The following is a 27636-nucleotide window of genomic DNA, read 5'->3' as shown; positions in this document are numbered from 1 at the left end:
CATACACACACACACACACATACACATAAACTTTCGCCTTTATAATATTAGTGTGATAGTGTGAAGTGTGATAGTGTGATTAGCAGTTCAAAATGCTAATATATTTTTTTCTTCTTTTGCAGCACTCTCGTCTGTCAGTGGTGCGCAGCAACAGTACTTCCGAGTGGCGCCGCGGAGTTTGCGAGTCCAAGAAGGCTCTGAAGCAGTACTAGAGTGTGCTGTTGCCAATTTAGGAGGCCAAGTGCAGTGGGCTAAGGATGGATTTGCTCTTGGTAAGTTTTCAGATACAAGTTAGCCCTTGACTGTAATCTCACCTGGTGGTAAGTGATGATGCAGTCTAAGATGGAAGAGGGCAAAACTGCAAGGAGTATGGATCTGTAAAGAAAAGGGAATCAAAACCTATAGGGTACTTCCTGTTGACCTAGAATCATAAAATTGGCAGCTAGGTAGGTCTTATAGCACAAGTAACGGGATAAATCCGAAAACACTAAATTTGTGGTTATATCACAGAAAAATATTAAAATATATTCATGATTAAATAATTATTTTACTAAATTACATATAGATGGCGCTGTCCGATGTTAACTTGCAGTGTTGCATATTATTTAAGTGTTATATCTTGCACGATGGTACGGAACCTTCGTGTGAGAATCCGACTCGCACTTGACGGGTTCTTTTGGAATTTATCCGTATATTAACCATTTTCCCCCTACTCTATACCTACCATAAAAAGTTGATATTTCCCAAAAAAATGTGTGTTGGCAGTTTTCATCTCGGATATCCTCTTAATCTGTTCAACAACGCCGCTTGTCAGTTAACAGTTTTGGCGGGTCGTTTATCAAAACACTGCCCTGAGTACACGTCCTTTCTAATCTAGTGTATTTTGACAACGTCCCAGATGCATTAGAAAGTGTTATGGCCTTGTAATGGGAGGCCCTGCTTCGATTCCCAGTCAATTAGTAAGAAAATCCATACTAACCCATACTACATCTTTACTAATATTATAAAGAGGAAACCTTTGTATTTTTGTATGTTTGTATTGAATAGGCTCAAAAACTACTGGACCGATTTCAAAATTTCTTTTACCATTACTTAGAGGGATTCTTCCGAATCCGTATAGGCTATATTTTATCCCGGAAAATAGAAATGTCCACCCGTGCGAAGCCGGGGCGGGTCGCTAGTATTATTATAAATGTGGATGTCTGTGTATCTGTTAGCTTTTCACGTTCCATCCGTTTAACCGAGTTTGACGAAAGGTACGTAATGAATCGCTTAAACGGATGGGTCTTTAAAAATCCCGCGGGAACTCTTTTATTTTCCGGGATAAAAGTAGCCTATGTCCTTCCTCGGGATGTAAGCTAATTCTCGTACCAAATTTCCGTTGATAAGCTAGCAGACCGACAGACAGACAAATTTTCACATTTACCATATTAATAAGTGTAAATTAAAAATTTATAACACCCCCGACAAGTGAAGGTTACAGTAATTTAAAAGAACTGATAACTTTCAAACAGCTAAACCGATTTTCTTGGATTATAGCTAAGAACACTCTCGATCAAGCCACCTTTCAAACAAAAAAAAAACTAAATTAAAATCGGTTCATTAGTTTAAGAGCTACGATGCCACAGACACACACGTCAAACTTAAAACACCCCTCTTTTTGGATCGGGGGTTAAAAAGTATGAATTAGTATGGACTAGAGATTGACTCTTTATTCAGCCAAAATTAAACAAAAACAACACCATGAAAGAGTGGGACAATATAAAAACAACTTCCTGGAAGCCTGATCGGTATCCATTGAAAACATCCCGGGATATCTCCAATCAAAGGGTTATCTGACAAAGAAATGAAGCCTTTCAATTTTGACTACAGTTTGACCGTTTAGAAATTTCCAAACAAGGACAATAACAGTATTTAAACAAACGAATTTTACATAATTGATGGAAAATCTATATTTAAGGTTCTGAATATATAAAAGAAAAAAGTGACTGACTGACTGACTGATTTATCAACGCAAAGCTCAAACTACTATACGGATCGGGTTGAAGCATCACTATCACTGGTGGCTAATAATATGACTATACATCCGCTAAGAAAGCATTTTCGAAAATTTAATCTGAGGGGGTTAAATAGGGGGTTGAAAATTGTGTAGTCTACGTGGACGAAGCTAGTTTTATCATAAATTGGCTCTTATTCAGTCAAAATCAAACAAAAACAATACCTTTATAGAGTGAAAAAAAAATAAAAACAACTTCCTAGAACCATGTCGGAAGCCTGATCGGTTTCTATTGAAAACATCCCGGGGTATCTCCAATCAAAGGGTCATCTGACAAAGAAATGAAGCCTTTCAATTTTGACTACAGTCTGACCGTTTAGATATTTCCAAAGAAGCACAATAATAGCATTTAGATTTAAATGATAGAAAATCTACATATGCCATCATCACACTAATGGCCGGCGTTCTACTACACTCGGATATCCTCTCAGGAAAGATCATGAGAAGGGTTTAGCCCATAATTCACCACGCCGGCTAAGTGAGGCAGACTTTAAACATCTTTGAGAACATTATCCAGAGCTCTCAGTCATGCGGGTTTTCTTAAGCCGTTAAAGCAAGTGATATTAATAATTGCTTCAAACGCATGATAATTTCATAAATAATATAATATAATAAATATTTAGCAAATAAATAAATATTTCATTTGAATACATTTCAAAGTTAGAGGTGCGTAATACTACGTGAGTACAAGTGTAAATTAAAAATTTATAACACCCCCGACAAATGAAGGTTTACAGTAACTAGAAAAGAGCTGATAACTTTCAAACGGCTGAACCGATTTTCTTGGATTATCGATTATAGCTAAGAACACTCGATCAAGCCACCTTTCAAACAAAAAAAAAACTAAATTAAAATCGGTTCATTAGTTTAGGAGCTAAGATGCCACAGACAGTTATACAGATACACACTTCAAACTTATAACACCCCTCTTTTTGGGTCGGGGGTTAAAAAGGGGAAGATTTGTATGTTTGGATGTTTCCAAGAGATCAGAGTATAGGCACCCCAATCAGAAGACACAATGGATATACAAATAAACGAGAAACACTGGAGCGATTGATTGAGACACGGTGTAGACGGATCGGGGTAATATAAGTATGTATATATAGATAGGTATAATGTTTCACCTTGGTGCAAGGTATAAGCGTACAGTCATTTAGATTCATTCCGTTGCAGCCAACTAGCTTAAAATAGCCGTTCAGTAAACACTTTACATTATTCACTAGGACTGTAATTAACTATTACAACATTGTTAGTCAAATCGCTTCAGTTAATAACTTGAAGGGCACATAACTGTTGACATCGATATAATTGTATTGCCACTCGAACTCGTGTCATGGCCATAGTATCTCAGATATGCGGGGGCGAGCGGCGAACATTATACAACCCTTTATGCACTAGAACTATAATTAACTATTACAACATTGTTAGTCAAATCGCTTCAGTTAATAACTTGAAGGGCACATAACTGTTGACATCGATATAATTGTATTGCCACTCGAACTAATGTCATGGCCGGTATCATCTCAGATATGCATGGGGGAGTGGCGAACATTATACAACCCTTTATGCACTAGAACTATAATTAACTATTACAACATTGTTAGTCGAATCGCTTCAGTTAATAACTTCAAGGGCACATAACTGTTGACATCGATAAATTGTATTGCCACTCGAACTAATGTCATGGCCGGTAGCATCTCATAAATGCATGGGCGAGTGGCGAACATTATACAACCCTTTATGCACTAGAACTATAATTAACTATTAATTACAACATTGTTAGTCGAATCGCTTCAGTTAATAACTTGAAGGGCACATAACTGTTGACATCGATATAATTGTATTGCCACTCGAACTAATGTCATGGACGTTAGTATCTCAGATATACGAAGGCGAGCGGCGAACATTATACAACCCTTTATGCACTAGAACTAAAATTAACTATTACAACATTGTTAGTCGAATCGCTTCAGTTAATAACTTGAAGGGCACATAACTGTTGACATCGATATAATTGTATTGCCACTCGAACTAATGTCATGGACGTTAGTATCTCAGATATACGAAGGCGAGCGGCGAACATTATACAACCCTTTATGCACTAGAACTAAAATTAACTATTACAACATTGTTAGTCGAATCGCTTCAGTTAATAACTTGAAGGGCACATAACTGTTGACATCGATATAATTGTATTGCCACTCGAACTCGTGTCATGGCCATAGTATCTCGGATATGCGGGGGCGAGCGGCGAACATTATACAACCCTTTATGCACTAGAACTGTAATTAACTATTACAACATTGTTAGTCGAATCGCTTCAGTTAATAACTTGAAGGGCACATAACTGTTGACATCGATATAATTGTATTGCCACTCGAACTCGTGTCATGGCCATAGTATCTCAGATATGCATGGGCGAGCGGCGAACATTATACAACCCTTTATACACTAGAACTATAATTAACGATTACAACATTGTTAGTCGAATCGCTTCAGTTAATAACTTGAAGGGCACATAACTGTTGACATCGATATAATTGTATTGCCACTCGAACTCGTGTCATGGCCATAGTATCTCGGATATGCGGGGGCGAGCGGCGAACATTATACAACCCTTTATGCACTAGAACTGTAATTAACTATTACAACATTGTTAGTCGAATCGCTTCAGTTAATAACTTGAAGGGCACATAACTGTTGACATCGATAAATTGTATTGCCACTCGAACTAATGTCATGGCCGGTAGCATCTCATAAATGCATGGGCGAGTGGCGAACATTATACAACCCTTTATGCACTAGAACTATAATTAACTATTAATTACAACATTGTTAGTCGAATCGCTTCAGTTAATAACTTGAAGGGCACATAACTGTTGACATCGATATAATTGTATTGCCACTCGAACTAATGTCATGGACGTTAGTATCTCAGATATACGAAGGCGAGCGGCGAACATTATACAACCCTTTATGCACTAGAACTAAAATTAACTATTACAACATTGTTAGTCGAATCGCTTCAGTTAATAACTTGAAGGGCACATAACTGTTGACATCGATATAATTGTATTGCCACTCGAACTAATGTCATGGACGTTAGTATCTCAGATATACGAAGGCGAGCGGCGAACATTATACAACCCTTTATGCACTAGAACTAAAATTAACTATTACAACATTGTTAGTCGAATCGCTTCAGTTAATAACTTGAAGGGCACATAACTGTTGACATCGATATAATTGTATTGCCACTCGAACTCGTGTCATGGCCATAGTATCTCGGATATGCGGGGGCGAGCGGCGAACATTATACAACCCTTTATGCACTAGAACTGTAATTAACTATTACAACATTGTTAGTCGAATCGCTTCAGTTAATAACTTGAAGGGCACATAACTGTTGACATCGATATAATTGTATTGCCACTCGAACTCGTGTCATGGCCATAGTATCTCAGATATGCATGGGCGAGCGGCGAACATTATACAACCCTTTATACACTAGAACTATAATTAACGATTACAACATTGTTAGTCGAATCGCTTCAGTTAATAACTTGAAGGGCACATAACTGTTGACATCGATATAATTGTATTGCCACTCGAACTCGTGTCATGGCCATAGTATCTCGGATATGCGGGGGCGAGCGGCGAACATTATACAACCCTTTATGCACTAGAACTGTAATTAACTATTACAACATTGTTAGTCGAATCGCTTCAGTTAATAACTTGAAGGGCACATAACTGTTGACATCGATATAATTGTATTGCCACTCGAACTCGTGTCATGGCCATAGTATCTCAGATATGCATGGGCGAGCGGCGAACATTATACAACCCTTTATACACTAGAACTATAATTAACGATTACAACATTGTTAGTCGAATCGCTTCAGTTAATAACTTGAAGGGCACATAACTGTTGACATCGATATAATTGTATTGCCACTCGAACTCGTGTCATGGCCATAGTATCTCAGATATGCGGGGGCGAGCGGCGAACATTATACAACCCTTTATGCACTAGAACTGTAATTAACTATTAACACTGACACGTTGGAATGTTGTCAAAGTTGAAACAGATCTGCCGCCTCCAGTTTAGAGCTTGTGATTACCAAATGGTCACTTGTGTAACTTGTGATTACTAAATACTTACGGCCAATTAGACAAAGCAGACAAAATTTTCAATACAATATTTAAAAAGTGCTTATATTATATATCTATAATATTAATATGTATTATTACTATTTTAAAACCGATATTTAAACTTAAATTAAAATATTGGCGTCACTCAGAAAAGCAGGTATTATTTAAATATTTTTATCGCATTATTGGAATGTCCTCTCAAAACCAACACAAAAAACACAAGTTCAATGTGTAAAGGTAATCCGAGAGTCTTAATCTAAACAAACTAATGCCAAAATAAATAATTTAATTAGAGCGTGATTGCTATCACAACATCTAATTATCCAGTTCACAATCCAAATACCGAAAATATGCGATATCGCTCCGAATCTCAGAAGGAAACTCAACTAAAACCTTCGAAACACCCGTATTTATGCAAGTTCAATCTTGTTGGCCTCCTAGCAACAGATTGTATGACATCGAATGAGCCAAATATCGATTATAACAAACTACCTGCATTAGATAAATTAATAATTTTATATTATTTTTGACAACTCAAATCAATTTTTAAAAATAACCTTACAAAAATAACATAATAATTACATATATTATTATACAGGGTGTAAAAAAAAATCTACGCGGACGAAGTCACGCACATCATCTAGTCTAGTTACGTATAACTAGCTGACTTCCCGCGTCTTCCTCCGCGTGGATTTAGGTTTTTCGAAATCCCGTAGGAACTCTTTAATTTTCCAAGAAGAAAAGTAGCCTATGTGTTAATCCGGGCTATAATCTATTATATTCCGAATTTCAGCCAAATCCGTTCAGTAGTTTTTTCGTGGATGCGTAACAAACATACATTCATACATACTAGGTACACACAAATTTTCGCCTTTATAATATTAGTGTGATAATGAGTAGCTACAATGACCTCTTTTCGGGTTAAACCCCTCTTTCCTATTGTCCTACAGCCCAATTAATTGAAGTTTTCCAGAACATGCCTTTAGAAAAGTACATTTTCCTGCTTCACAACACAAAATCGTTTTTCCGAGCAATAACCCAGTTTCCCGGGCAAGATTGTAATCCTCTAAATCTATTATATTCCGAATTTCAGCCAAATCCATTCAGTAGTTTTTGCGTGAAAGCGTAACAAACATACATTCATACATACACACAAACTTTCGCCTTATTAATATTAGTGTGATAATGAGTAGCTACAATGACCTCTTTTCGGGTTAAACCCCTCTTTCCTATTGTCCTACAGTCCAATTAATTGAAGTTTTCCAGAACATGCCTTTAGAAAAGTACATCCCACCAAAAACATTTCATGTAAAATGTTGCCAAGACTCACAAGTTCATAATGCTTTCACTGTTAAAAAGTGATGAGATCTCTAGTAGAGCCAAGCCCCTAGCTGAGCTTAGAATTGCGCTGCCCATGGGACCTATCCCAAGTCCAAAGTATATAGCTCTTAAATGCTCTTGAGTATATCACATTTATAACAATAAAGAACAAATAACTCTACTTACAAGCTCTGATTTTACAAACCCTAAATCTTGGTTAAAAAAGGACGGCTTGGCCGTTTAATGTTCGTGGTACTTTTATCTGATATGACATTTAAGCCCGGAATAGCTTGTGCGACAATCATGAAGTATAATAAAAATTAGTAATTGTCGAACAAACTATTCCTTATGACCTTAATATAATATGTTATGCCATGTAATGCTTTCACGAACATTAAACGGCCAAGCCGTACTTTTTTAATCAAGATTTAGGGTTTGTAAAATCAGAGCTTGTAAGTAGAGTTATTTGTTCTTTATTGTTATAAATGTGATATACTCAAGAGCATTTAAGAGCTATATACTTTGGACTTGGGATAGGTCCCATGGGCAGCGCAATTCTAAGCTCAGCTAGGGGCTTGGCTCTACTAGAGATCTCATCACTTTTTAACAGTGAAAGCATTATGAACTTGTGAGTCTTGGCAACATTTTACATGAAATGTTTTTGGTGGGATTTCATTTCTTTTTGGCAGGTGCCCTAGATTATTTTTTTGGATCTATTTTTTGTAGGTACCTACATCATTTTCATGGCCCGCTCTCTATCGTTACCTCTTTTTTTAAAAGCTTTTATTCTTGCAATGTATGTAACTATGTTTGTTTGGGTGGAATCTTGCAACTCAATTTTAAAGCAGATATATCAAATTTCAGTCTTTTAGGACTTCAGGAAACACATTTTTTAAATGTACAGACTGGGAAAAGTTTATTTTCCTGTTGTTTTAATGAAATCCCTAGCCTACATACCAAATTTCAGTCTTCTAGGACTTAGGGAAGTATTTTAGAACTTTTGACTAGAGGGGTTTTGAATGGCAATAAATCTGAAACCATAACAGGTAGACAATTGATACTTGGCACGTTTGATAAGTCTGTCAAGGACATATTATCCTGAAAATATCAGCATTCTAGCGATAGACTTTACAAATAATTTGCTTCCCCCATACGTGGGAGTGGAGGGGGAAATTTTTAAATTTCTTAATTTTCCTGTAGTTTGTATGCAATTTCTAGTGTACACACCAAATTTCAGTCTTCTAGGACTTCGGGAAGTACCCTAGAATTACAGACTAGAAGTTTTGACTGTCAATAAATCTGAAACTATAAAAGCTAGACAATTGATACTCAATGCGTTTAATAAATCTGCCCAGGACATCTTATCCTGAAAATATCAGCTTTCTAGCGACAGATTTTACAGATTTGCTTCACCCGTAAGAGGCGTAGAGGGGGGGCATTTCCAATTTCTTAATTTTCCTGTAGTTTGTAGTCAATTTCTAGTCTACATACTAAATTTCAGTCTTCTAGGACTTCGGGAAGTACCTTAGAGGTTTTGAGTAGAGGTTTTGATGATCATCAGTGAGGGACGAAATCGGCGTATTTTAGGTATCAATAAATCTGTAACCATAAAAGCTAGATATTTGATATTTAGTATATTTAGTAAATTTGCTGAGGACACCTTATACTGAAAATTTCAGCTTTCTAGCGTCATCCAGACCGAAGTTATGACGGGTCGAAAATACGGCGAAACACTTCGAGAAAAAGGTACGTAGCGCCCCGGCCGCCGTTTGGCTCGTCTTGGCGGGGGCACTGCCGTGCCCCCTGATTTTCCTGCTTCACAACATCGCAAAATCGTTTTTCCGAGCAATAACCCAATTTCCCGGGCAAGATTGTAATCCTCTAAATTACTGTAATTAGATGAATAATTCAATTATCCGGAAATTTAATCTCGTTAAGCTCAATTACCTAACTTCGTCTGGATCTTGTCAATAGAGGAATTGGGTGCTAACATTGTTAGAACTCTTTTGTGAATAAACTTGGAATTTCTAATTGAAATCGCACTTTGACAATAATTATATCTATCTCTGCATAGTATTCTTTATTTCTGAGGGTCGTGACCCTTACCACTACAATGGAATTTCCTTGGGCCGCTTTGAAAGTTCCGTACTGGGGTATTTTTCTTTTTTTTCAGTTTGCACGATAAATCAAAAACTATTATGCATAAAAATCTGTTTTTAACCCCCGACCCAAAAAGAGGGGTGTTATAAGTTTGACGTGTGTATCTGTGTATCTGTGTATCTGTGTATCTGTGTATCTGTGTATCTGTCTGTGGCCTCGTAGCGCCTAAACGAATGAACCGATTTTAATTTAGTTTTTTTTGTTTGAAAGGTGGCTTGATCGAGAGTGTTCTTAGCTATAATCCAAAAAAATTGGTTTAGCCGTTTGGAAGTTATCAGCTCTTTTCTGGTTTTCTTATTACTTTTATACCAGGACCACCAGAGGTTACGTATTTTCTGACACAGGAAATATTATGTACGATTGAGTAGTGTTAGTAAGTATTAATAAAGCATGCCTAGCCTACGTGTTAGCTTGCTTAGACGGCCAATTTTCAGGTATCTGATAATCAAGGTACATAAAACCATTACTTACCTCACGTAAATTCTCCAAACTGATTTTTACGTATATTTTAGGCAATATCCTTAAAAATATGTCGCCAATACTCCCAGACACTTCCCGCGTCGGCCGTATTGCTTTGCAGACGCTTTAAAGCTCCCAAAATAAGTAATTACTTAACTGCACGTAAATTCTGATACTCCATTTTTATATATGTCCACCAGACAACTATTTTAAAACCTTTTACAAGAAGACAGACCCATCCAGAGGGCCAATCATCCCCTAAATTCAATTTTAATGCCTCTGTGGGTTTGAGCGCGAGGGCATCATTATCTACGCGCATGAGACTGAGTAAGACATGTATTAGGATATATTGACTTCTCTCTCACTCTCTTATAGTTTACTTATGTCAATTAATTATTAATATTTTAAAAAAACAGCTAAAAATTAAAAAAATTGGAGAATTTACGTGAGGTAAGTAATGTTTTTATGTACCTTGATTACCTGATACCTGAAAATTGGCCATCTAAGCAAGCTAGCAGGTCTGTAGGCATGCGTTCTTAGTACATACTAACACTACTCAATCGTCCACATTTCGTTCGTCAGAAAATACGTGACGGCTGGTGGCCCTGGGATCTTTCACTATTGTAACAGAGGTTCATAATATTATGTCAATTGGCAAATGTCAAGCTGTCAAGATGGACGTTGCTTAGATACATAATTATTTATTTGAAAATAATGTTTTGGAAAACTCCGATACTTTGGATGGATCGTAGGCGCGGAGTTTCTAATTTATAAAATATTATAATCACAGTTAAACGAGAAAACATCAATTCAATTATAATATCCAACAGTCAACCAAAGGCCACGAACAATCAACCCAAACCCAAACCATAGTCAAACTATTTTTAGGGTTCAGTAGGTATCTGTAGAAAAAAAAATGTTGTAGCCTCGACTGTTGTAGTCGCGTAGGTGTGCATGTCACCATTAAATATCGTAGGAGGCGATGACCCTCAGCGCGGCTGAGGTTCCCGCATCGTAGTCGCTTTGTCGCGCAGGTTTGGATGATGCATTAGGCGCACCTTCTTTATATTTTATCTGCTTGAACTCAGCTTATTTACTTTGACAAAATACGTTTAAAATTCATCATCATCAGGATCAACCCATCGCCGGCTCACTACTGAGCACAAGTCTCCTCTCAGAATGAGAAGCTACCACACTGGCCAAGCACATATTGGCACACTTCACGCACCTTTGAGGGAGCATTATGACCAACTCTTAAGCATGCAGGTTTCCTGACGATGTTTTCCTTCACCACTTCGGTGTCTGTCTGTGTGTCATCTTTCAAGAGAATCAAAACTTATAAATTGGGTACTTCCCGTTTACGTAGAATCATGAAAGGCAGGTAGCAATATCTTATAGCCCAACACTCTACTCCTGTGGCCCAAGTAAACAGAAAAATCCGACAACTGAATTGTCATTACATAAAAAAAAACTTGTACGGAACTCTTCATGTGTGAGGCAGACTCGCACTTGACCGGTTTTTGAAAGTTATGTCAAATAAAAATTTGACATGCAATAACAAACAAAATGAAATACAAGCCACTTTATTCCTTATTTCATCGGGTGAAAGTCGATTTCAATTTAATCGTAGGTATATCTTCAAAAGCGAACTATTATACGACTACGTAAAATGGGTACATTTTTAAAGCAACGACATGTTAGAAACACATATTTCGTTTTGGTCGTGTTAAACTATGTGAGTCATTCAGATAATTCTTGATTTAGTGATGTTCGGTCAAAAATATTTCATGGAACGTATAATTAACATAACATTGATGTTACTTTTGAAGAGATATTAGCTGCCTTATTGGATTTATATTATTATAGAAATTGGGTATTAGAATGGCACAAATAAACGGTAATTTATGAATAAAAGTTTAAAAAGCGTGAAATAAAAATTAAATTAAAAATTTAAAAAAATTTAGAGGTTTATGTGTCGGGGGTTTTTTAAATTTTTAATTTAATTTTTATAGAATGTACAGATAAAGCCTTTTCATATGATACCCCAGTTGGTAGATGCTTTTGACGATTTAAAAGAACTTGTAAAAGTCTAATTGAATAAAATATTTTGAATTTGAATTTGAATTTGGTATAGTTATCTTACTTTGAAAATTGAAAATACATTTGTTCATGAACACATTATATTTTTTTTTTCCTAGATCAAGCAAACTACAATAAAAATTACTTACTTGCCATCAAAAACGAATTCCATTATGTTATTCATATTGATGCAATTCAAATCCACGCTTTTTTATAATTTTCGTACGAAAACCGTGAACTCCGTGGTGGTAAATTATTCAGTTATCAAATTATCAATTTTATGGTTATCAATTTATCATTTATTGCCGTGAAGCAATTGTCACGCTTGGCTGATTGGCCACAAGTTTTTTTTTTGTAATTCATCTTTTGTTTTAAACAACTCCATGATTCATAATCGGCGCCATTTTTAGGGTTCCGTACCCGATGGGTGCCAACGGGAGCCTCAGCTCACTGTCCCGTCTATCTGTTCGTCCGTCCGCGGGCCGTATCTCGCAAACAATAATACGTAAACTTTTACAGAATGTGTATTTCTTTTGCCGCTATAACAACAAATAATAAAAATTTAAAAATGGCTGCCATGAAAATAAAAAGAAATAAAATGTATTACTTCTTCGTATGATGGAAATGACTGATTTCATCCCCTATTTAACCGCCTTGGGGATAGAATTCCTAAACACCCTGTAACGTGTATTTCTTCAAGTTTCTCGCAGCTTTAGTTTTAAGTTACCACCATTATATCGTACAAAATTAACAATTTCGACCATCAAAAAGAGTACAATTGTACCTACTTTGAATGAATGATTTTGACTTTGACTTTGACTTTGACTTCAATGTTAACCAAAAGTCCAAGTACCAATTTTCATAGATACGAAAAGGTATTTGAAAAATGGCAGATTTTCATACAAACTTTCATCCCTTATCCCTTAATCTCCATATCAATATAAAAAATTGGTAAGATCGCAACATTAGTAAAGCAAGAAAAAAAATCTTAATTCATTTACGCCATGTAAAAGTTAAACCTCTAATTAAGATTTAGTACCAAAAACGTGAAACTCCACTTCAAACGAAAAACTTCAAAACACTCAATAAAAAGGCTTTTACATGAAATACTGCGAAAATACTCTTGATACTTGCAGCCTGTTTCTTCAAAAGAACCCTGAGGTCAAATTAAACTGGCTACGAAAGCTATTTAACTTGAATTTTTCCAGTTAAAATTAAGCTCGACCAACTAAAAGTTATGCCGAGTCCACGCATGGGTGCACGGAGCTCGCGGCGCATCGCGAAGCCGCAAAAAAAATAGGGAAAACATTTTTTTTTGGTTTTTTTTGTTTAGCGTAGTTTTGTATAGAGAAAATACCTATGTATGAAACGCAAGTTTTAGCTAAAATGCTTACATGCTTTGATGGTGTAAAGATAAAGTTTGTCTTTGCTGAAACTGACCGGCTTTGTGAATTACTGATTTTACGTCTGACGCAGTAACTTTAAAAAGAAAAAAATCGGCCAAGTGCGAGTTGGATCCGCACACAAAGTGTTCCGTACCATTGTATAAGAAACTAGAGGATGCGCGCGACTTCGTCCGCGTGGATTTAGGTTTTTAAAGATCCCGTAGTAACTTTTTGATATTCCAGGATAAAAAGTTGCCTATGTCAATTAAAATTTCATACAAATCGGTTAAACGGATGGGTTTTTAGGAATCCCGTGGAAACTCTTTGATTTTCCGGGATAAAAAATAACCTTAGTCCGTCCCCGGAATATAAGCTAACCCTGTACCAAATTTCGTCAGAATCGGTTAAACTGTTTGGCCGTGAGAAGATAGCAGACGGACAGACAGATAGACACTTTTTCGCATTTATAAATTTTCATGGTGGTCATTTTGAAATTCTTATTACTTGTTGTTATAGCGGCCATAGAAATACATATTCTGTGAAAATTTAAACTGTACCTATTTCGGTTCACGAGATACTACGGTCCGCTGACAGACGGGCGGGCGGACGGACGGACAGCAGAAGAGTTAGTGATAGTATCCCGTTGGTGTCCTTCAGTACGTAACCCTAAAAAGGCCTTTTACAGATGAACTAGAATCTAGTTCATCCGTGAAAGGCCTCTGTAGGGTTCATCTATTTACTAGATGAACTAATAGTACAGTCGTCGGTCTGACTGAAATCGGTGAAAATAGAACACAAAATATACGTACAAACAAAACTGTTACAAAAATCGGACTAAGTAAAATCAGTTCTCGCCGAGTCGAACCGATTTTTGACGGAAAGGGTATTTTTGACAGTTGGCTCTCGATCTCATAATAAAATGAATCCTTATTTATACCCACTGATTTTATTTTTTTAAATTGTTCCTACGTTCTAAAAAAGCACAGAGTAAAATTGAGCCTTCTAAAAGTTCGAAAACATCTTTACAATTAAAATTTAAAAGCACTTTTTCAAGAATTTTTCATAATAAAAGAAATACCTGAGTCAAATGAGCAAATTTCAAAGAAAATAATAAGTTTCGTTTAGAATTCAGTAGAACGAAAAAACGGTGTACCTGCTAAGTTAAATTAAGTAGCTACAATCTACAAACGCTCAATAGAAAGTTTAATACCTCTGAGACTCGAAGCTTTGCTTCGTTCAGGGTTTTAAGTCTTAACTACCTCTTTAACTTGATTTTTTCCAGTTAAAAGTAAGTTAGACCCTTAGGGCAGTTGAACATTAGCTAGTTAAAGAAACTCTACCCTTAAAGAAAATACCAACAAAAATCTGCCAAGTCCGAGTCGGATTCGCACATGAAGGGTTCCGTACCATTGTACAAGAAATACCACTTTTTGAGTCTTTTAATTTTCATGGCGGTGCTTTTTGAAATTTTTATTATTTGTTGTTAAAGCAATAGATACACGTTCTGTGAAAATTTAAACTATCTACTTATTACGGTTCATGAGATACAGCCCACTGACAGACAGACGGACGGACGGACAGCGGAGTCTTAGTATTAGGGTTCCGTTGGCACCCTTCGGAACCCCGAAAATACAGTGGGTTGATAAAGCCAGCGCAATTCCAAGGCTAAGGTTAAGATTTGTTCTTTATTCTAAGGGGCAAGGTCAAAAGTACACAAAGTTAAAAACCCCTATTAGGGTTGAATTTTCAAAAATCCTCTAAAAGTCTGCGTCATAATACTCGTAGCTACCTGCATGCCACAGCCTGATCTGTCCAGTAGTTTGAGCTATTCGTTGATAGATCAGTTACAGTCATTCACCTTTTCCATTTATATAATTAGATAAAAAAATTATCTACAGAACCAGAACGCTTTTTTTTATGTTTATTAGTAAGTATATAAATATATATAAATCTTTAAAAAAAATTCCAACCCTAGAACTTCTCCTTTCAGCAAAGGTTGCCTGGTAGAGATTGCTCCAAGCAATAAGGCCACCTTTGCATACAATTGTTTTTTTCTGTTTTCTTCTTACTGTGTTTTTATCCTTTACACGTGTTTTTGTGTGCAATAAAGTGTTTCTATCTATCTATCTATCTATCTATCTATCTATCTATCTATCTAGCTTTGTTTGCTAGATTTCTGGTTACAGCCTGTATACATAATAGGTATATTTGTATGCGAAGACTAACATACCTGTTTTGTCCCCAGGCTACTCCTCAGTGATACCCGGCTACCCTCGCTACACCATGTTTGGTGACCGACGTCACGGTATATACAACCTTCGGATAGTCAACGTCACCCTTGAAGACGATGCAGAATACCAGTGCCAAGTTGGACCAGCGCCGAAACACAAGGTCATACGAGCCAACGCATCGCTGACTGTTATATGTAAGTTCCTCTCTTCTTTTGTATTTTCGGCTAGTAAAAATATGTACCTACCTAGTATAAACCAACTGCTGTAGAAGGTCCATTGAAGCAGCAGCCTAAGATAAGGAGATGGAAAACAACTGTTACAGCCCTAAGTTCCACGAAAGAATCAAAGGACTCCATCATCACTTAGTATAAAATATGACGCATTTACAATAATTATTTTTTATGGTACTCGTTAACTTCTACTTCAAGGTTATTGCCAAATAATTTTAAATACTTACAAATTATTTAAAAAAAAATAGTATTATTACCTGTTATCTCCCAAAGCCACCATGATCCAAACTTTACAGTCGTTGATCGTTCCTCTGTGTTGGGGACAATACGCAGACAAACTTTCAGCTTTTATCAAATAACGAAGGTCTGGCACGCGCTGGCTCTCTCTGTATAAGTTTGACCAGTTAGGCCAATAACTTCTTACTCTTTCATTCCGTGAAAACATGTCATCGATAGAAAATTTGAACATTGTAGACGTTCAATAACTCAAAATTAAAAAAACCCCCCGACACAAAAACCTCTATAAGAAAACTAGGAAAGAGCTGAAAGCTTTCAAACGGTTGAACCGATTTTCTTCGATTATAGTGAAACAGTGGGTTTAAATAAAAAGAGCAAATCAGTATAATCGCACTAATTTATTTTATCACTTCACTCAACACACTAATAATTACTCTCATATATTTGTTACTAATACACTTATTTACTTATTACACATTTATTACACACTTATTACATTTATTTACACAAACCAGCAGTATTTCAGCTTATAATGCGTACGATACAATAATAATCCTAAAAATGAGCTCGCATGGCTTTATATGGCGTTATCCCCACCGAAGGCATTCGGCAGTTGTTGCTGAGTGGCGTTCGGCTGTCAATGGCGCTGGCGTTGGCGTTCAATGGCCGCTAGGCTATGATTGGCCGGCGCACAGTGGGGCCGATCCAGGAATTAGGCGGCCAATATTATTTTCTCCCATATATGTGTTGTAAATAGGTTAAATTATATTTTTTAGTATTTTGGGAACTTATTTTTTAAAACTAACTGATGCCCGCGGCCCCGCTTGCGTATATTTTGGTTTTAAATCCTGTTTGTCGAAATTCTGATTTAAATCATGTGGAAACCATGGATTTTCTAAGATAAAAAGAAACCTATGTGCTAACCCAGGGCATAATCTATATTCATTCGAAATTTCAGCCAAATCGGTTCAGTAGTTTTACCGATAAGGAGAAACAAACGTTTTTTGACACGAAAAACAAATAATTCAATAAAGTGCCAAAACAGATTTTATTTCTATATAAAACATAGTAAAAAACTAAAAACACTAAAACTATAATAGTAAATTAAAATCGTGATTATGATAAATTAAGAAAATATAAAAACAAAAACTAAGAAAATAAAGATGCAATGGTAAATAAAAAAATACAAAAATAAACATAATGTGATTCAGATCAATCCCAAGTGTCTTCACCAGAGCTAGAGCTCAATTCATCCTTGTCAAGTTGGTCCGGTTCAGATTCCTCATGAGGACATTCTGCTGTGTTGAGTTCAGCGGAAATAAGCATTTCCAACGCTTCTTTGCTATGAGGCACATTTTTTCTTTTAGGTTTTGGCTTTATGCTTGATATTAATGGATCCGAACTTAGCAACAACCTATTAAGGCCGTCATAATTGCATTGCTCCCTTGAGCATTTTCTTGCGAAATACCGATACTGGCGAAAATGTTTGTTTCGTGCCTCTGCTGCTTCTTCGGATAGTAATCCAATAGGCAGAAGTGCATGATCCATTACAGTTGCACAATGTATTAAGATTTTATGCATTGTTGGAGACATAGGGTGCCAGGGATACAACTCAATATAAAGTTTTGTGGTCTGTTTCTATAGTGCTACGCATTTTGAGTGTTTTTCTGCGTTTACTTCTCTTACTTGAATCTTCAAACGACTTTGATGGTCTACCAGAAGAAGGCTTTTTAGGTCTCGGTATTTCGTATGTTCCTTTTAACCATTCATCATTCTTTTGAATGAAAGTATGGGCCTTTTTATGTGACTCAATTCATTTTTTCTTAAATTGTGACTTTAGACGTGAGAAATTATGTTTAACTTCCTTCTTTTGTTCATCACAATATTCATCTTGTGATAGAATATATCTCTCAAGATAAATCAATTTTGCATCAAAATCGGGCAAGTCTTGTTATTGCATTTTAGTAAAAAGAAATCCACGTGTTACGGTGCGAGTCCCTAAAGTGCCTTTCTATTCTGGAAGCAAATAAAAACCGGTTTAAACCGAAAAAAAAGAAATTTGTGAAATACGGCGATTTTCCGCTATGTACTTCATAGCCTTCAAAATATGGATTCCGCGGGAGACCGCAGCTAATCTCGATGTATTCAATTAGGGATAATAGTCAGTTTTTATTTACAATGAATAAAACCGATGGGACTCGGTGGGAAGTTAAAGTAAAACCTTTTTGAGTATCTAAAAGATGATTTTTCGACCGCAACAGAAGCATTATTTTGCAAGTGCCATAAAATATCTATTTTATCGTTATTCAAACTTTTTATAAATGTAATATATGGGCGCTTACCTGTTATAATCGAATCCATTAAGATTTTTTTCAAAAATAACTCACTAACATATAAAAATCACTTTTTAAAAAGTTGTTTTAATTGAATCAGTTAACGCAATATGAACACTTAGAGTGACGCTCAGGTTTAGACTGACGCAAAATGGTGAACACCCCTAATTAGAGGAATGGAGAGGTGGCATTATGTTCGGTGTCTACTTAATTACCTAAGGTAGTAAGTTTTGTTTGTCAATGGCCATTTTTGAGAAATCGATTTATGGCCAGCTAATTCCCGGATCTGCCCCACCGTGCGGCGTTTGGCTCGGCTTGACTCGGATAGTCTGGTTGGCGTTGGCGCGTTGCGATTGGCTGAGGCGGTGTGGCGTTACAATAGCTAAGAACACTCTCGATCAAGCCACCTTTCAAATAAAAAAAACTAAATTAAAATCGGTTCATTCGTTTAGGAGCTACGATGCCACAGACAGATGCACGCGTCAAACTTATAACACCCCTCTTTTTGGGTCGGGTGTTAATAAATGTACCTATGCGAAAATAGGTACAAAAGCAAACGCAGAATTGCAATAAAATAAACGGGAAACCCCTATAAAGCTCCAAATAGCACTAAAAACAAACGCAAAATGAAAAATCTTCAATAAGCATTACCTAAGCGCAAAATCTTGTACCGGAGCTGGGGAAGGGCGTAAGGGCACAAGAAGGGCGGTTTATATGTAGGCTTAACCCCGAGATGAATCGAGCGAGCCTGATATGTCTAGGATCTCGGTTTATGAGGGTAAAGGGTTGTCTTGATAGGTTTCTGAGGGCATGCGTCTTGGAGTATCGATAAGTGGACGAGACATGAGTATTTTGGATTGTAGATTTTCTACTTCATGATGACCACCCAGCGTTTGTAGTAGTAGTATACCGATACAAGTTAACGCATTTGTGTGCGTAAGGTAATGAGCGTCACACACACTATAACAATGTGTAATTGTGCACTCACACAAACATAACTAAATGTTCTTCGTGAAATAGAAAATCTATGACTATGTGACGTTGGCACTTGGTTCTTGTTTGAAGATCTGTAGCTTAAACCTGGAGATGAATTGAGCGGGTCTGATATGTCCAGGACCTCAGTGTATGAGGGTAAAGGGTTGTATAGGTTTCTGAGGGCATGCGTCTTGGAGTATCGATAAGTGGGCGAGACATGAGTATTTTGGCTTTGGAGTAACCATAAGTGACGTTGGTTTGGTGACTTTTTTGAAGAAATCTTCTAAATATATGCTTGCAAAAACTTAGTGTTATTTTTATACTACCTTAACACAATCCAATGCCAAATTTTCGGCTTATTAGTACTTGGTGTATACTTACCTAAGTAAATAATCCAGTACCTGGCCTGAGAACAAACCTCATTTTCCATCAAAATATACGGAGCACCCAATTAAGTTAGAAATAGCACTATTCAAGCTAAAACTATTCTGGTTCACAACGTTATATTACCGTTACACGGGTACATTTGCTTACTGCACTTATTTACCTATTAAATATTATACCTCTCCATTCCGCTTGTAGTGCTAAAGCTAAAACAAACCTAACCAAATCCACAAACGTTTGCCATAACTTGTATATGAGTATAAAGCACAGACGTCAATTGTAAATATACTGGCTCATGCCAATGCCCATAAAAACATAATCCAAATATAATCACACTACAATATCAAAATAGTCTTACTTCTTACTAATATCTATTATAAAGGCGAAAATTTGTGTGTTTGTGTTAGTATGTTTGTTACTTCTTTCACGCAAAATCAGCAGCACGGACGGGCTGAAATTTAAAATGGAGATAGATTATATCCTGGATTAACACATAGGCTAGTTTTTATTCCAGAAAACTAAAGAGCTCCCGCGGGATTTCAAAAAGCAACATTTCCACGCGGACCATGTTGCGGGCATAAACTAGTATTATAACAATGCGAAATCGTGTCTGTTAGCTTTTCACAACCCATTCATTTAACCGATTTTAACGAAATTCGGTAAAGACATAGGCTACTTTTCATCCCAGAAAATCAAGGAGTTCCCACGGGATTTTTAAAAGAACCACGTGAATGAAGTTGTGGGTGTCATCTATTTCGTACAAAGATAGCTTGCATCCCGAATATTGGCCACTTTTTATCCCGGAAAGTCAGAGTTCCCACGGGATTTTCAAAACAAATCCACGTTAAAACCGCGGACATCATCTGGTTTTAAATAATACTCTGTAACATGAATTTTTAAAGGAAAACACTTCCAAAGACGACGCGCCGCCTGGTACAATCTTTTGTACCTATCAAAGAGGCCATGATGAACAATATTGAAACATTATTACTTTAAACGATGGTAGTAGGGCCCCTGAACTGATCTTCGTTGAAATATGTACTTCATCATCTTATGAAACGCCATATCTAATAGAACATTTATATCGCTGGTATAAATATAAAGTAAATCATCGACAAACATAAACAATATTTCACATCACTATATTTCACTAAAGCTGTCTTAACAAACGCTTTCATGCATACGGAGAAAGATAATCAGAAAATACGGATACATGTCGATATCCATCGATTAAACTTAGAAAGAAAGAAAGAAAACGTTTATTTTTGAAATTATTAGGTAATTTATTAGCAACTAGAGGATGCCTGCGAGTTCGTCCGCGTGGATTTAGGTTTTTAAAGATCCCGTGGGATCTGTTTTATTATCCGGGATAAAAAGTTGCCTATGTCAATTACAGGGACGCAAGCTACCTCTGTACCAAATTTCATACAAATCGGTTAAGCGGATGGGTTTTCAGGAATCCCGTGGGAACTCTTTGATTTTCCGGGATAAAAAGTAGCCTATGTCCGTCCCCGAGATATAAGCTAACCCTGTACCAAACGTCAGAATCGGTTAAACTGTTGGGCCGTGAAAAGGTAGCAGACAGACAGACAGACAGACACACTTTCGCATTTATAATATTAAGTATGGATTCATTTACTAGTTTGTCCATCCAACCAAAGGGGTAATGCATCTGGTTCTTGCCGCGCTGCGGTGCTCTCGATGAGGTTTAAGATTTGATTTAATTTATTTTAGTTTTCAATTAAATCTTTGCCGTAGGCGGGTTGCGTTTTTAGCCATTAAATATCACTGGCTTTAACGGTGAAGGAAAACGTGAGGAAACCTGCATGCCTAAGAGTTCTCCATGTACTCAAAGGTGTGTGCGGTCTGCCAATCTGGCAGTCTATGGCCTAAACCCTTCTCACTCTGAGAAGAGATTCGTGCTCAGTAGTGAGCTGGCAACGGGTTGATCATAGTACTCGGGTAAAAAAAAGGTATCGATAGTCGATATTATCGATACGCACGTCCCATCCCTACGACCTCAATAATAGGACGGCGACTATTTTACGAGAGAGCCTTTTATTCAAATTCGCTAGTTCCGTATCCAATAAGCAATAGGGTCTGATATATTTCTTTCCGACCCTTGTAAGTATTGCGTTTTGCTATTGACGCTTCTTTTTTTAGAATTAGATTATACTAGCTGTCACCCGCGACTTCGTCCGCGTGGATTTAGGTTTTCAAAATCCCATAGGAACTCTTTGATTTTCCGGGATAAATACGTAGCCTATGTGTTAATCCAGGGTATAATCTATCTCCATTACAAATTTCAGCCAAATCTGTTCAGTAGTTTTTGCGTGAAAGAGTAACAAACATACACACATACATACACAAAAACTTTCGCCTTTATAATATTATTAGTTGATGCCTGCGACTTTGTCCGCGTGGATTTACATTTTTCAAAACCCCGCGGGAAATCTTTGATTTTCCGGGACAAAAAGTACCTAGCCTATGTGTTAGTCCAGGGTATAATCAATCTCCATTCCGAATTTCAGCCAAATCCGTTAGTAGTTATTACGTGAAAGAGTAACATGCATACACACAAACCAACAAATTTGCCCGCGACTTCGTCCGCGCAGGCTGCACAAACAAACACCTTTTTTACCTTCTAGATGGAAAGTCTATGAATTGCCAAAAAAACTTGTTTGAGGACCTGAAGTATTAAATTGCACGACTTTGCCCCTGGTTGGTTTCACAAGTGCAAATATGGCCGGTATGTATGCAAGAGTGTGTCTTAACAAAGCATAGTGGAAGTTTTGCGGCGCATAGTTTTCAAGGTTTTTGGCAAACTGCACTCGTTTATTTGGCATATATTATGCTCTGCATATAGTTTTGGGAACTTATTTCGGGAATTTCGTGAAATAAGTTCCTGAAAGTATACCTATCCTATAATACATGTATGTTGCATGGAATGGGGATGTCTTAGAATTAGATTTTTTGCATGAATATAATTAAAAATCTGGAGGTTATTTTTAACCCCCGACCCAAAAAGACGTGTGTTATAAGTTTGACGTGTGTATCTGTGTATCTGTCTGTGTAAACTAATGAACCGATTTTATTTAGTTTTGTTTGTTTGAAAGGTGCTTGGTCAAGAGTGTTCTTAGGTATAATCCAAGAAAATCGGTTCAGCCGTTTGAAAGTTATCAGCTCTTTTCTAGTTACTGTAACTTTCACTTGTCGGGGCTGTTATAAATTTTTTTACACTTGTACTTATTAACACGTAGAAAGCAAATGTAAGTACAGAACTAAACCACCCGTTTTCCTCCCAACCAATTACAACCTTTATACAAACCCGAAGATATTTCACCAGCAACCCCTTTCAACCCCCGGGCGATTTTATAAATATTTTATAAAGGTAAGGGTCGTAACTTAGGACTAACAGTGAAACTTTTATAAAACGAGAGATCGTGGTAGAGGGAGAAAGCTATTTAATTGCTATATGCTAAAAAGAGAGGGGCATTGCCGGGCAAACTTGTAAAAGTTCATTGTTATTGGGTAATCCGGGATTAGAATGCGAGGTGGCAACGTTTGTTAAACCTTTTTTTGTAAATAATAAATTTTAAGTATATAGCCTAGTTCGCTTTTCGGGGTTTTCAGCCAACCATTGCTATGTTATAATAAACTAGTAATGCCCGCGACTACGTTCGCGTTTTTTGAAAATCCCGTGGAAACTCTTTCATTTTCCGGGACAAAAAGTAGCCTATGTGTTCATTCCAGGGTATAATCTATCCAGCCAAATCCGGTCAGTAGTTTTTGCGTTAAGGAGTAACAAACATATACACATACACACACAAACAAACAAACAAACAAACAAAAAAACTTTCGCCTTTAAAATTTTATTGTGATAATAATAGGTAGACCCCGTTATTCATCTAGTTGCATTAACAGACGTAAAAAAAACCAGACATGGAGTAGGTAAGAAATAAGATGTCATACAAACTTTAGGGAAATTACGACTGCTAAATTTCATCAAAATCGGCTAAGTGGATGGGCCGTGAAAAGCTTGCAGACAGACAGACACACAGACAGACAGTATTTATAATTCTATAGTCAAGAGTGAATAGGCATCTTCTATAGGCAAGCGCGCTCCATTTTAGGCTGCATCATCACTAATTGACAGCAGGTCTGGTTGCGGACAAGCGCACGTCTACGAATTAAAAAAAAAATTAGAATGATTTTTTTGTATTCCATATATAAAGCCCTGTTTAAAAAAATGAACCTAGCTGCTTCAGGATAAAACTTGAAACATTATTCATATCTCAACAATCAACTTTAACTCTGAAACACGTCGTTTGTTAAGGAAAACATTAAAAAAAAACATTCTCCAGTACCTAGACGAAGTATCGTGTATTCTGCCCCGAAGTTCCCAGCCAAGCCAAGGTTTTGTTAAAAGTTACAACTTTTAAAAGAAAGCACATCTTTTTCTTTCATATACCCACTACATAAAAGTCTTTGTACATGAAAGTTTATTTGCGGATGAAGTGGTGAAATTAATCTTTTAAAAGTGTTTTTGTAACTAGACTTTCTTGTTAGCTGGATTTGTCACAGTCTCGGCGCAAAGTTTTAAGATTGGATTGAATCACACTACCACACTAATCACACTTCACTCTAATATTATAGAGGCGAAATTTGTGTGTGTGTGTGTGTGTGTGTGTGTGTGTATGTGTGCGTGCGTATGTGCGCGTGTGTGTGTGTGTTTGCTACTCTTTCACGCAAAAACTTGGACAGATTTAGCTGAAATTTAGAATGGAGATAGATTTCCTGGATTAACACATAGGCTACTTTTTATCTCATAAAAATCCATGGTTTCCGTGGGATTATCAAACATACATCCACGCGGGCGAAGTCGCGGGCATCATCTAGTAACTTATATGAATTAGATACGCGAAATGGAATTTTGTATTTGATGGACAGACGACATCAAATGAGTCGCACAGGCCGCGTCTGACAGGCCTTAGACACTGTGAAAACGAGACAGTGTTATACTGCTGGCGTATATCTGTCTCGTTTTAACTGAAACTTAATTCTAAACAAAGTCAAAGTGCACTCTATAGATTTCAACCTAATAATGCAGTTTGCAGCGGTGTTAGCGTTCGTAAAACGCGCTTCAACTGCCCGTGGAAATACCTCCACGTGCAAAATCCCTTAAACATGCAAAAAGATAAACTTTTAAACAGCCAGCAAACTCAGCGAAACGTACAAAACAGAAAACTTGTTAAATGATCATTCTCTGAGGCATTGTCAACATTTCGCCTTTAGAAGTTAATTTTGCACCCCCTCTGGGGATAAACTTCAATTGTAAACCGACACAATGGCGCTGCGCGTTCTTTCTGCAGCTCTATTCCTTTTTAAAGTTTACGAAATTCGACCCTTATTTTATTTTACTTTTAAGGAATGTGTTATTAACCCCCGACCCAAAAAGAGGGGTGTTATAAATCAAATTCAAAGTCAAAGTCTAAATCATTTATTCAAAGTAGGTACTAGTGTACTCCTTTTGATGGTCGAAATTGTTAAATTTGTACGATATAGTGGTGATAATTAATTACGTATCTTAAAACTAAAGCTACGAGGGTTCCAAACTAAGTTTGCTTTTGTATTTGTGTATCTGTCTGTGGCATCGTAGCTCCTAAACTAATGAACCGATTTAAATTTAGTTTTTTTTGTTTGAAAGGTGGCTTGATCGAGAGTGTTCTAAGCTATAATTCAAGAAAATCGGTTCAGCTCTTTTCAAGTTAATGTAACCTTCACTTGTCGGGGATGTTATAAATTTTTAATTTACACTTGTTTTATTTTAAAGAAATAATCTGATAGTTACAAAATTAGTTGATGCCCGCGACTTCGTCCGTCTGGATCTAGGTTTTTCGAAATCCCGTGGGAACTGTTTGATTTTCCAGGCATAATATGTGCCTATGTGCTAATCCAGGATATTATCTTTCTTTATTCCAAGTTTCAGCCAAATCCGTCCAGTAGTTTGTGCATGAAGGAGTAAGAAACCTACACAAACATACACACAAGCTTCGCGTTTATTATATTATCAGCTGATGCCCGCCACCCGTGGATACAGGTTTTTGAAAATCCCGTGGGAACTCACTGATTTTTCGGTATAAAAATTAGTTTATGTGTTAATCCAGGGTATAATCTATCTCCATTCCAAATTTTTGCCAAATCCGTCCAATAGTTTTAGCATGAAGGAGTAACAAACATACACACAAGCTTTCGCCTTTATAATATTAGTGTGATAACAACACAGTTTATGAAACAACACAAAAAACCACTAGACAAAGTATCGGTGTACGAAAGTTCGGGCCATTGTGCCTCAGTTTGCAACAAGCCGGAGGTTTTAAAAGTTGCAACTTTAAAAAAGAAAGCTCGGCTTTTATGTCGCTTGTGTTGCGGAGTTTATTCGCGGGGGGTGCAAAATTAACCTTTTAGAGCTGACAATACTGGGGAGAATGTAACTTTAATAAGTTCCTGTTTTTCAAACTTCTGCCAAGTTTATAGACCACGTTTTTCTATAATGCATTTTTCTCCTGCGTCTTTTTAACCCCCGACCCAAAAAGAGGGGTGTTATAAGTTTGAAATGTGTATCTGTGTATCTGTCTGTGGCATCGTAGCTCCTAAACTAATGAACCGATTTTAATTTAGTGTTTTTTGTTTGAAAGGTGCCTTGATCGAGAGTGTTCTTAGCTATAATCCAAGAAAATTGGTTCAGCCGTTTGGAAGTTGTCAGCTCTTTTCTAGTTACTGTAACCTTCACTTGTAGGGGGTGTCAATTTTTAATTTACACTTGTTCCGTGCGTAGGTACTACGAATATTTTCTAATTTTTACCCGACATTGGAATAGAACATTGTAGAAAAATCGGTCAAGTGTGCGTCGGTCTCACACACGATGGTTTCCGTATCATCGTACAAAAAATAAAACTTTCATTTTTTTAATTTTCATGGCGGCTATTTTGAAATTTCTATTATTTGTTGTTATAGTGCATTTCTAACATTAGTACGGATTGATGGTGTTGCTTTAGATGTCTCGAGACCGATTTTTGTAGGTTTAATTCATTCTAGTTCGATTAGAGAAATTACATTTCCAAAAAAACTCAATCCTTATCTTGTAAAAAATTCGTGTTAAAATTTTGTCCTTGTTGCTATCGCATGTATTTGATACTAGAGGATGCCCGCGACTTCGTCCGCGTGGATTTAGATTTTTATAGATTCCGTGGGAACTGTTTGAATTTCCGGGATAAAAAGTAGCCTATCCCTGGGATATAAGCTAACCCTGTACCTGTTACAATCGGTTACACTGTTGGGCCGTGAAAAGGTAGCAGACAGACAGACAGACACACTTTCGCATTTATAATATTAGTATGGATTACTTACTTAAGAGGGCTCTCTCCGTCACTCGTTTCATACAATCGTAGTTCCAATTTCATTTGAATATTAAGCAACCAAAGTCCATAAAATTTTGCAGCCATATTATTCTAGAAACTAATATCTGTGCCTATAGTGTTTTAGATTTTTCAAAATATATGTAGTTTTAAAATTACAGGGGCTCAAAGATTTGTATGTGAATTTTTAAGGCCGCGTAACTTTGAAACCGAA

The 27636-nt window shown here is 36.8% G+C and overlaps 1 protein-coding gene across 5 annotated transcripts in view; it reads left to right on the top strand.

Annotated features, from left to right (window-relative positions):
* LOC123877961 (nephrin) overlaps positions 1-27636 on the top strand; it is a 341522-nt gene that overhangs the window by 36687 nt on the left and 277199 nt on the right. For all 5 annotated transcript variants that reach the window (XM_045924911.1, XM_045924908.1, XM_045924910.1 and 2 more), the window contains exons 3-4: positions 123-272; positions 15860-16039. In XM_045924911.1, coding sequence (XP_045780867.1) covers positions 123-272; positions 15860-16039 — 330 coding nt within the window. The remainder of the gene's footprint in view (positions 1-122; positions 273-15859; positions 16040-27636) is intronic.

Source organism: Maniola jurtina, chromosome 25 (assembly GCF_905333055.1).
Source record: "Maniola jurtina chromosome 25, ilManJurt1.1, whole genome shotgun sequence".
In the NCBI taxonomy this organism is placed as follows: Eukaryota; Metazoa; Arthropoda; class Insecta; order Lepidoptera; family Nymphalidae; genus Maniola; species Maniola jurtina.
The sequence above is the reverse complement of the archived record's forward strand: the minus strand, read 5'-3'. Positions and strand labels throughout refer to the sequence as shown.